This window comes from Canis lupus, chromosome 3 (assembly GCF_011100685.1).
Source record: "Canis lupus familiaris isolate Mischka breed German Shepherd chromosome 3, alternate assembly UU_Cfam_GSD_1.0, whole genome shotgun sequence".
NCBI lineage: Eukaryota > Metazoa > Chordata > Mammalia > Carnivora > Canidae > Canis > Canis lupus.
In genome coordinates this window covers 65274624-65287096 of record NC_049224.1, presented here as the reverse complement: position 1 = coordinate 65287096, position 12473 = coordinate 65274624, and the positions used below count along the sequence as shown (strand labels likewise).

Here is a 12473-nt window from a genome sequence, read left to right as displayed (position 1 = left end):
TCTCTGCATGTCTCTCATGAATAAATAAATACAATTTTTAAAAACAAACAGAAAATGTTCCAAAGTTCCAAGCAACACAACCATATAAAAGATCATCAATGAAGAAATATGTCACCATGAAGATGGTGAGAGTTAGTACACATAACACACCGCAGAATCCAGCCACAAAGACTGCAGATACTAGAATTATCAGACTAAGAATATAAAATAGATATGTTTACTAAGTTTAAGAAATCCAGGGAATTGAAAATATGACAGAAGAACAGTAGACTATCAGAACTGACAGGCAGATTGTTAAAAATATTGCATGGTATTTATAGAAATATAGAATCATTAAAATTAGAAAATGAGCTACTGGCTCAAGCAAAACATTAAATACAGTAAAATACAGAGTTAAGTTACATACAGGTAAGTACAGAGAGAACTAGTTAACTGGAATATGCATGCAAATAATTTACTTGGAATATAGCACAATGATAGCAAAAAAATAGAAGATTAAAAGGAAAGGTTAAGAGACATGGAGGATAGAGGGAGGAGGACTAAACCTGTATGAAAGGAGAAAGGCAATGTTCAAAGAGATAAACTGAGAATTTATAAAATTTGATGTAGACAACAATCCTCTCTGATGCAGGAAGCTCAATATATCCAACACAAGATAAATAAAATGAAATTAAAATCTAGGCATACCATAGGGAACTACAAAGACAAAGATGATCTTAAAAGCAGCTGGGGAGAAAAAAAAATAAAAAAATAAAAAATAAATAAAAAAAATAAAAAAGCAGCTGGGGAGAAAACAGATTTTCTACAAAAGATCAATGATGCATCCAATAGACTTTTCAGCTGCACAAATGAAAGTCAGAGAAGGCTTTCAAAAGGCTGAAAGAAAATGGCCATCAAACTATTTATTTATATCCAGTGAAACCATCTTTCACACGAACATTGAGAGAATTTACAACCAGAAGATTCTCACTTAAGAAATTTCTAAAAAATATACTTCAAAGAGAAGGAAAACTCTGAAAAAAATCCTAGACACTACACATAATGGTATGGGAAATTTGTGAGTAAATCTAAACAGGCATTATCTTCAAATCAATAATAATAGTAATGAGGATGAAAAACAGTGATAAAACAAAAATCCTGGGGTAAAATGCATATATGTCAGGATAGGATTGATAATATTAATACCCTTGTATTTTTCCAAGAGGAGAGCAAAGATATTTATTAACTTTTAGAGTTTAAGCTAAATATTCATGTTGAAATGTCTTTTTTTTTTTAAGATTTTATTTACTTATTTTAGAGAGAGACCATGCACAAGCAGGTGAAGGGCAGATGGGAAAGGAGAGGGACAAGCAGGTTCTGTGCTAAGTGTGGAGCTCAACATGGCTCAATCACATGACCCTGAGATCATGAGCTGAGCCAAAATCAAGAGTTGGGGACTCAACTGACTAAGCCACCAAGATGCCCCCATGTTGAAGTTTCTAGATTAATCACTTAAAAAAAAAATTTAAGTGCATGTAACTTTCAAAGTGGCAGGAGATAAAATAATAAAATGGGGGACGCCTGGGTGGCTCAATGGTTGAGCATCTGCCTTTGGCTCAGGTTATAATCCCGGGGTCCTGAGATGGAGTCCTGCATCAGGCTCCCTGCAACGGGCCTGCATCTCCCTCTGCCTATGTCTCTGCCTTTCTCTGTGTCTCTTGTGAATAAATAAATGAAATCTTAAAAAAAAGAAAAGAAAAGAAAAGAAAGAGGATGAAGAGAGTGGGGAGAACAAAAAGAAATGTAGAAAAAAATGTGAAAAATAAGCACAGAATAAGGTAGTAGAAATGGTTTAAATGCTTACCAGTAATCACAAAGCAAACAGATTAAACTTTACAGTTAAAAGACAAAGCCTGTCAGACTAGATTTTTTTTTTAAAGATTTTATTTATTTATTCGTGAGAGACACAGAGAGAGAGGCAGAGACACAAGCAGAGGGAGAGGCAGGTCCCATGCAGGTAGCCTGATGTGAGACTCGATCCCAGGTCTCCAGGATCACACCCTGGGCTAAAGGCAGCGCTAAACCGCTGAGCCACTCGGGCTGCCCCCAGACTAGATTTTTAAACTGTTTATAGTGGCCCTTGACAAGCTGATTCTAATATTTATACAATGGTGCAAAGAGCCAAAATAGCCAAGATATCTTGAGGAATAAGAAGAACTCAGTGGGAAGATTTGCCATGCCATATATCCAGACTATTTATGAGACCATGGTAATTAAAGCAGATGGTATTGGCACACAGATAACAAAGGGAAAAATGGAAAAAAATTAAAAGTCCACTCAAATATGACCCACTCAAACCTGACACATGACAAAGCTGGCATTGGAAATTAGTAAGGAAAAGATTGACTATTACACAAAGTTTACTGATTTTTACATATGGAAAAAATAAAAAATAGACTTCTACTTCATATCACTCAAGTACAGACAGATTGAGGACTTACATGTGAAGGCATTTTCATCTTTATGACTTGAAATAGAAAGTATTTCTTAAACAAGATAGAAAAAAGCACAAGCTATAAAGAAAAAGAATGATACATTTGGCCATATTAAGAGTGAGAACTTGGGTTTTATCAAAGACACCACAAAGAATGAAAAACCACAAAAATGATGTTGACAACATATATAATAGACAAATGAACACCAACTAGAATATATTTTAAAAATACCTGCAAATCAATAAGAAAATGTACAAAATACTGAAACAGAAATTCATAGTGGGACTGATCCTGCCAGCCACGGGGCAACTTTTCTCTAAATAGCCAGTTGGGCTGGTGATGAGACAGGGTAGGAATGTCTTTTAGTCTTTGAGTTCCGATAAAATACAAAAGGTTTTTAGATAATGCCTGAAGAGTAGGGCTAAACATCGTGTCTACCATCAGAGCTGTCTTCCAAGGAAACACATCCAAGGCCTGGCTGCCTCCCAGCCCATGCAGTAGACTGCTATCCAAGTGTATGCTTAGACCACGTAAGCCACCGTTGCAAGCAAGCAAGGCCTTCCCCCAAAGCCTAGGGCTCTGTGTGGTGCCTGCTGGTCCAACTCCTCTTACAGTCACTTCTACATCCTCCCTTATCCATGCACACGAGGGAGTGAGACAGAGACCTCAGGGGTTTGTAGGTTTTCCAAAGGAATAGAAAGTGGAGTTCCTAACAAGACAAATTCTCACCAATGGCAGTACTTCTAAGGAAGTAGCTTGTTAGATTTGGAATAGCCTGAGAAGGAAAATAGTAGAGCAGCCCTTTTGGAGAAAGCCATTTTCCCAGGGCCAGCCCTGCATTTCTTGAGCTTTGCAGTGTTGCTCACCCTCTCTATTTTGTCCTTGACATGATTCCTTTTTAAATAGAAGTTTTATTATTTTGTGCACCTCAACTGATCATGTGAATGAAAGAGTAACCATTGGAAGAGCTGTATATTTGCTTCACAGACGGTCTCTCTCCTTATAACAATACTAGGTGATAGTAACCTGACTGGCCTACCAACCTAATTCAGTGAAACTCATTTGGGAGAAACCAGCTTTAACTGTTTAAAAATCACTACTTCACTCTGTTAATTTAACAAGGATAGGAATGACTGTGCCAAAAAGTTTTCTCCCTTAAAAAAAAAAAAAAAATTCACAGAAGTATAAACTTGAAAGGCCAATAAGTATAAGAAAAGATGTTCAATCTCCTTAGAGACTGCAGAAATATGAGTTAAAACTACAATGATTCCCTGATCTTGATTTCTAATTACTATTGCTCTCTAAAATCTCCTTGGAGAAATGGCTGCTTTCTGGACTAGGCTAGAGAAAATACAAGATTATTGTGAAAAGTCTTCTTATATGGGAAAGTAAGGAAGTACAGGGGGAAAAAAGAGGACATTTCAAAGAGATCTATGAGCCAGTGTCTTCATCTGTAAAAGATGGATATTAACAGTGACTTCCTTCATAGGATGTGTGCAGAGGATGAAATGACATAATGTTAACACAACATTCAGTAAACACTTGGTGAGCATTCACTTCATTTTGTACACATAAATGTTTGTGATATTATGAAATTTTCTTGCAAGAAAAGAGTATTCAGATTTCTATTTTGTCAGAAATTATTTTTTTAAACAGGAACTGTTCAATTATTTTCTGCTTAAACAGGAACTGGTGGCTCGATATGTGTCATTGATTCCTTTCTTACCTGACACTGTTTCATTTGCTGGCATCTGTGACCTGTGGAGCACATCTGATGTAAGTAGTTCTTTCTCACAGATTTACTAATTTGAGCTGACTTCATTGAACATTGGCCAAAGGCTTGTATAATCTTAAATTGCAACATTCATTAGTCCTTATAAAATCCATTTGGTCATCTGTTTAGCATACTGAGCTAAATTCTGCAGTATTTTTTCTTTCTGGTTCAGTTTGCCCAAGTTTAGAAATTAAGAAAAAACTATTTGCACCAAAAATAAAAAAAAACATTTCAGAAGTCTTAATACTGATTTACCCTCCCAGTATGACCTTAACAATATCCCAGATTTATTTATTAAAAAAAAACTTAACATTCTCTATTACATTTGGAACTTGCATATTCCATAGTTTATGGGCTTCTTAAGGCACACCATGTCATTACTGATTCTGCATGTACTTCCTGGTCCACTATTATATATCAGACATTGTACTAAGTTTGGGCTATGAACAAAATAAACATTGCCTATGCCCTCATAGAATTTACAATCTATGTATGTTACATAACATGCAAATGGATCTTATATGAAGCGAACACATTATCACAGGTATTCATTCTGCTTCTGGATTTCATGTGGTACTGTGTTTGCATAAAATTAAACAATATCCTATGACACCCTTTGAAAGATATCTTTAAACCAAAGAAATTTAAGTACACTTTAAATTTTTTCATTCCTCAGTATATTTGGTTAACATAATGTTGACAGTATTAGAGGTAGCATTTCTACAACCTCAAGACATCTAAAGAAAATACACAAAGAACAGAATAATTCATGTGCTCCAGACTCAGACGAACTTTACCACTCCCTAGGGATCCCTCACCGCTCCCTGTTTGCACTTCCTCATCTATAAAATGGGAAGATGAGTACTTCCCTCAAAAGTTTATTCTAGGATTATTCTAGGGGGAATTAAGGCATGCAATGTGCTTAAAACTATTTGGGAGCAGGGCAGGGGGAGATATAAATAGGCAAAGCACAAATGATTTTTAGGGCAGTGAAATCATTCTGTGATACTCTGATGATGGGTGCATGTCATTACACATTTCTCACAACCCAGAGGAGGTACAACACCAAGAGGGAGCCCTACCATAAGCTGTGGACTCTGGGTGTTGGTCTATCAGTTCTAACAATCATACCACTTTGTGGATAGATATTGATACTAGGTGGGGGCAACAGTAGATGGGAAATCTCTTCCTCCCAAGTATGCTATGAAATGAAAACTGTGCTGTAAAAATAGTCTTTAAAAAATTATTCGACACATGGTGGGCTATCGTAAATTCAAAATGAAAAGTGAAACTTTGAAATTTGTCTCCCCCACCCAAAGTGTTGATTCTAGAAATCCTTATAATCAGTGTCAGAGAAAATACCAATGTTTGTTTGTTCACTTCAATGAATTAGTGAAAGGGACCATAAGGGAAAGGAGGGAAACTGAGTGGGAAAATTAGAGAGGAAGACAAACCATGAGAGACTCCTAACTCTGGGAAATAAACAAAGGGTTGCAGCATGGGAGGTGGGTGGGAGGATGGGGTAACTGGGTGATGGGTGCTAAGGAGAGCACGTGATGTGATGAACACCGGGTGTTATACTATATGTTGGCAAATTGAGTTTAAATTTTAAAAAACAAAAACAAAAAACATAGTGCCAAAATCTGGAAAAAAGATTTTTAAAAGAGGTCTTCTACTTTAAGGCACTAATTTTAACAGTGAATTTTTTAAAATCCTGTATGGCCAATCCAAAATGAAGCAGTCATTCAATACAACATACTTTTTCTTTTCTTTCTGTCAGCAATTTCTGGATCTCCTAGCAGGAGATGAAGAAGAGCATGCAGTATTACTATGTAATTATTTTCTCTTTCTGGGAAAGAAGGCCTGGCTCATGATGGGCAATGCTATTCCTGAGGTAAGACCACTCAGGCTGGCTCCAACAAAAGAGAATAGTTGTCTAACATGCTTGTGTTATGTTCCAGATTATGAACTAATTTGCATAACGATCCTTTGAGTTCCAAGGGAAGTGGCCCAGAGATTCCACCAAGGTCAGAGAAAAGCAGTGATGAGACGTGAAATGGTTTTTAGTGGTACTCGGACTCTGATCACTGCTTCAGTTGGGGGAGCTTTTTTTGGCAAATCTGAACTCTTTGCCACTCAAAGGCCCCACCTGCTCACGTTCCTAAGAATTTTGATTCCCTTGGTGATCGAGTGTTACTCATGCTAAGGGATGAGTGAAAGGGATCTGAAGAAATGTGACAAGGTTAGAGATCTCTCCTGTCATGAACTGCTTCCTCCGGCCTCTGCTACTAACCAGCAGGCAAAAGGAAACACAGCAGATAACCCCAGAAGCAAAGAAAATAATGTTAGCAGCTATATTTTCATACTATTGTTACTTTTATTAGACTGGAGATGGCAACTATTAGAATGTTTCCCCAGCCCATGCAAATGTCCCTAAATTTGGGGAGAATTAGGATCACTTGGAGTGTGAGTTTACAAAATTCATGAGTTGAAGCAGCTTATTCAAAGACTGTATCAAAAAGAGACACAAGTTTCCAGGAATCCTGCGGAATTAGGTAGTACAAGTCGCCACTGGGCAGGTAATATCACGTCCAAAAACTAATTCATTCTCCACTGTTATCTTCCAGGGAGCCGAGTACAAGGAAAAGAATACTAGGCTAGGAAGTCACAAGGCCTGAGTTCAAAGGTCTGCCCATTCCTCATGAGCTGTGGGGCTCAAAGCAAGTCAATTCACAACTCTGGGCTTTATAAGGAAATGAGGATAATAAATTTTGTCCTGCCTTCCCCGGAAGGCTATTGTGAGCATCAAAGGAAATCCATACATGAGCAATAAATGGATAAATGCTCACTATAAAAAAGTAATAATAATATTCCAATAATATAGAAGTATTCAGAATAAAAAGTTAAGGTCCCTCTTCAGGCTCCAACTCTCAAATCTACACACCACCCCGCCCCAGGTGTATTCACTAACAGTTTGGTGTGTATCTTTTCAAAACATCTTCTACACATTTACATTATTATATCTAAACTACTAATTACGGTATTAGAAACAAATAGTATTCAGAGATAATCAGCCTTCTATATACTTTAAAAAAATATTTTATTTATTTATTCATGAGAGACACACACACACAGAGTGGAAGAGACATAGGCAGAGAGAGAAGCAGGCTCCATGCAGGGAGCCTGATGTGGGACTGAACCCCAGGACTCCAGGATCATGCCCTGGGCCAAAGGCAGATGCTTAACTGCCAAACCACCCAGGCGTCCCAGCCTTCTATGTACTTAACCAACTATCCCTATTTGGTCTACTATACTGAACTAATAAATGCAAACATTTTGCAAAAAGGAACATTTGATTTTAGTTTTTAAATCCAGTGCAACCTAGAACTTCAAGCTAATTTTCATCATTAGCCATAAATTTTAGAAATGAGGGGTCTGGCTAAAATAATGAATTGTGTGTGCAAACTGATCTTGACCTCAATTGCATAATTGGAAACTGTTTTAATGACTATTTTCCTTCAGGGTCCAACTGCCTATGTGCTAACTCGGGAGCAAAGTCACTATTTAATATGGAATCCCTGCAGTGGACATTTTTATGGTCAATTTGATACATTCTGTCCCTTAAAAAGTGTGGGCTGTTTAATTGGTCCTGATAATGTAAGTATTACCTTTGGATGACTGTTGCTTTCGTTTTTTTTTTTTTTAATAGACCTACTGATTTAATAATATTTTATGTATCAAAAAATGTATATAAACATACACATAGAACAGTTATAGAAATATAGTGTCAAGCACAGTGGCAAGACTGTCTGTCCTAAACTTTCAGTTGAATTAGTCACCGGATTCTGCAGAGAAGCACAATGACGTTAAGAATATAAAACTCAGATTCAGAGGACCTGAGCTTATGTCCTGGCTCTCTCCTCACTTGTCTCTTCCAAAATAGAGTTTATAAGTACCTAACTCAGGGCTTTTTGAGAAGTAAGTGAGGCAAATTTATCACTTGAGAAGACTGGGTCCCTCCGTCTTCTTCCTCTCTCCCTTCTCCCTTCCTTCCATCTTTCCTTCCTTTTTTCTTTTCCTTTTCCCCTCCCTTCCCTTTTTATTTTCTTTTTAAAGGTCTTATTTATTTATTTGACAGAGAGAGCACAAGCAAGAGGACTAGCAGAGGGAGAGGGAGAAGCAGGCTCCCCACAGAGCAGGGAGCCTGACGTGGGGCTTGATCCCAGGACCCCAAGATCATGACCTGAGCCAAAGACAGACACTCAACTGACTGAGCCCCCCAGGTGCCCCTTCCCTTCCCTATTTATTTACTTGTTTATTTTTTTAAAAGATTTAATTTATTTGAGAGAGAGAGTGTGAGTCAGGGGGAGAGGCAGACGGCAAGGGAGAAGCAGGCTCCTTGCTGAAGAGGGAGACCCGATGTGGGACTCGATCCCAGGACTCAGGGATCATGACTTGAGCTGAAGGCAGACACTGAACCAACTGAGCCACCCAGGCGCCCCCCCTTTATTAAAGAGAGACTCCCAGTACCCACCAGGTAATTGAGGGCAAACTTAATTATGAAGCGTACCATATAGGACAGTAGTTAAAAACATGAGTTATGAGGGCAGACTACCTGAGTTTAAACTTCATCATTTAAGAGTTGAATGAGCTTGGGAAAGTTTCTTATGTCATTTAGCCTCAGCGTCTCATTGGTAAATGGAAGGTAATGGGTGCAGTGACGTCGAAGAGTGTTGTGAGCCATGAAGCAGATGATCAGTGTAAAGCAGCTAACACACAGGGAAAACTCTATACTGTTATGATTGTTTTTATCGTCATTACCTGTCTTAATGGTCTGAACTTTATGCATCTGCTAGAAAAATCATTTCAGCATGTATCCCCAATGTTTTTTTTGTTTTTTGTTTTTTTTTTTTTGAAGTACAATGAACACACAGGGTTATATTAGTTTCAGGTGTACAACTTGATGATTCAACAATTCTACACAGTACTCAGTGCTCATCTCAATATGTGCTCTTGATCCCCTTTATGTGTTTCACCCATCCCTCCACCTACCTCCCCTCCAGCAACCCTCAGTTCTCTGTATTTAGGGGTCTGGTTTTTTGTCTTTGTTTTGTTTCTTAAATTCTACATATGTGTGAAGTCATATGGTATTTGTCTTTTTCTGACTTATTTCACTTAGTGTTACATCCTTTAGGTCCATCCATGTTGTCACAAATGGCAAGATCTCATTCTTTTCTATGGCTCAGTAATATTCCATTGTGTGTGTGTGTAATTGTTTTCATTTTCTTTGAGTAAGTACGCAGTAATGGAATCATAGGATCATATGGTAATTCTGTTTTTTAATTTTTTGAGAAAAAACTATTTTCCACCGTGGTTGCACCAGTTTGCATTCCCACCAACAGTGCACAAGGGTTTTTTTTCTCCACATCTTCACTAACACTTGTTGTTTCTTGTGTTTTCTATTTTAGTGATTCTGACAGGTGCGAGGTGAGATGTCATTGGAGTTTTGATTTGCACTTCTCTGATGACTAGTGATACTAGAAATCTTTTCATGTCTGTTGGCCATATGTATGGCCAAAGAAATTTCTGCTCATGTCTTCTGTCCATTTTTTAGTTGGATTAGTTGCCGGCTTTGTTGTTGTTGTTTTGGTCGCATTGTTCTTTATATATTTGGGATGCTAACCCTTTATCGGATATATTGTTTGCAAATATCTTCTGCCATTCCATAGGTTGTCCTTTATTTTGTTGTGTCCTATGCTGTGTAGACGCTTTTTATTTTGATGTAGTCCATGTGGTTTATTTTGCTTTTGTTTCCCTCGCCTCTTCTAGACATATCTAGAAGAATGTGAATATAGCCAATGTCAGAGTAATTACTGCCAGTGCTCTCATCCAGGATTTTTATGGTTTCAGGTCTCATATTTAAGTCTTTAATCCATCTTGAATTTTTGTGTACAGTGTAAGAAAGGAGGCCAGCTTCATTCTTTTGCATATTTTCCCACCACCCTTTGTTAGAGACCATCTTTTTCCCATTGCACATTCTTGCCTCCTTTTTGAAGATTAATTGACCAAATAAGCATGGGTTTATTTCTGGGCTCTCTATTCTGTTCTGTTGATCTATTTGTCCATTTTTATGCCAGTACCATACTGCTTTGATTACTACAGATTTGTAGTATATCTTGATATCTGGAATTGTGATACTTTCAGTTTTGTTCTTTTTCAAGATTGCTTTGGCTATTTGGGGTCTTTTGTGGTTCCACACAAATTTTATAATTATGTATTCTAGTTCTATGAAAAAAATGTTATTGGTATTTTGATAGGGATTGCACTAATTCTGTAGATTGCTTTGGGCAATATGGACATTTTAACAATATTTGTTCTTCTAATCCATGAGCATGGAATATCTTTCCATTTTTTTTGTGTCATCTTTAATTTCTTTCATCAGTGTTTAATAGTTTTCAGAGTACAGGTCTTTCACCTCCTTGGTTAAGTTTATTCCTAGCTATTTTATTTTTTTTGGCACAACTGTACACAAGATTGTTTTTTTAATTTCCCTTTCTGCTACTTCATTATTAGTGTATAGGATTGTAACAGATTTCCGTATATTAATTTTGTATCCTGCAACTGAATTATCAGTTCTTGGAGTATTTTGCTAGAATCTATAGGGTTTTCTTTATATAGTATCATGTTATCTGCAAATAGTGAACGTTTTACTTCTTCCTTACCAATTTGAATGCCTTTTCTTTTTCTTCTGATTGCTGTAGCTAGGACTTCCAGTACCATGTTGAATAAAAGTGATGAGAGTGAACATCACTCTCTTGTTCCTGATCTTAGAGGAAAAGTTCTGTGTTTCCCCCACTGAGTTTGATGTTAGCTGTGGGTTTATCATCACACATGGCTTTTATTATGTTGAAGTACGTTCCCTCTAAAGCTACTTTGTTGAGAGTTTTATCGTGAATGGATGTTGTACTTTACCAAATGCTTTTTCTTCATCTGTTGAGGTAATCATATGGTTATCTTTTTTCTTATTAATGTGATGTATGACACTGATTAACTTGGAAATATTGAACCACCCTGTATCCCTGGAGTAAATGCCATTCAATCATGAATGATTTTTTTAAATATTTATTTATTAATTCATGAGAGAGATAGAAAGGCAGAGACACAGGCAGAGGGAGAAGCAGGCTCCCCACATGGAGCCCAATGCAGGATTTGATCTCGGATCCCGGGATCACACCCTGAGCCAAAGGCAGAAGCTCAACCGCTGAGCCACCCAGGTGTCCCTCATGAATGATTTTTAAAAATATATTGTTGATTTGGTTTGCTAAGATTTTGTGGAGGATTTTTGCATCTATGTTCATCAGAGATATTGGCCTATAGTTTTTTTTTTTTTTTTTTTTTGTAGGGTCTTTGGTTTTGGTGTCAGGGTACTGCTAACCTCATATAATGAATTCGGAAGCTTTCATCCCAAATCTATCATTTGGAATAGTTTAAAAGGAATAGTTATTAACTCTTCTTTAAATGTTTGGTAGAATTCACCTGTGAAGCCATCTGGTCCTGAAATTTTGTTAGTTTTTTTTAATTACTGATTCAGTTTCATTGTTAGTAATTTGTTCAAATATTCTATTTCTTCCTGATTCAGTTTTAAGTTACATGTTTTTAGGAATTTATCCATTTCTTCTAGGTTGTCCAGTTTGTTGTTATATATAATTTTTCATAATATTCTCTTAAAATCAGGGATGCCCGGGTGGCTCAGTGGTTGAGCATCTGCCTTCAGCCCAGGGCGTGATCCTAGAGGCCCGGGATCAAGTCCCACATCGGGCTTCCTGCATGGAGCCTGCTTCTCCCTCTGCTTGTCTGCCTCACTGTCTCTCATGAATAAATAAAATAAAATAAAATATTTTCTTAAAATCATTTGTATATCTGTGGTCAGTTGTTATTTCTCCTCCATTTGTGATTTTTAGTCTTTCCCCCCCTCCCTTTAAGGGTCTGGCTAAAGGTTTATAAATTTTTTTATCTTTTCAAAGAACCAGTTCCTGGTTACATTGATCTTTTCTACTTTTTTGTCTTAGTTCATTTTTTTCTGCTCTAATCTTTATTATTTCCTTCCTTCTACTGGCTTTGGGTTTTGTTGTTCTTCTTCTCTTTCTAGCTCCTTTAGGAGTAGGTTAGGTTGTTTATTAGAGATTTTTCTTGTTTCTTGAGGTAGGCCTGTAAATTGCTATAAA

The 12473-nt window shown here is 37.1% G+C and overlaps 1 protein-coding gene across 5 annotated transcripts in view; it reads left to right on the top strand.

Moving 5' to 3' along the window:
• Positions 1-12473, top strand: part of CC2D2A (coiled-coil and C2 domain containing 2A) — a 136520-nt gene that overhangs the window by 111874 nt on the left and 12173 nt on the right. For all 5 annotated transcript variants that reach the window (XM_038533339.1, XM_038533337.1, XM_038533335.1 and 2 more), the window contains 3 exons: positions 4161-4250; positions 6029-6142; positions 7771-7905. In XM_038533339.1, coding sequence (XP_038389267.1) covers positions 4161-4250; positions 6029-6142; positions 7771-7905 — 339 coding nt within the window. The remainder of the gene's footprint in view (positions 1-4160; positions 4251-6028; positions 6143-7770; positions 7906-12473) is intronic.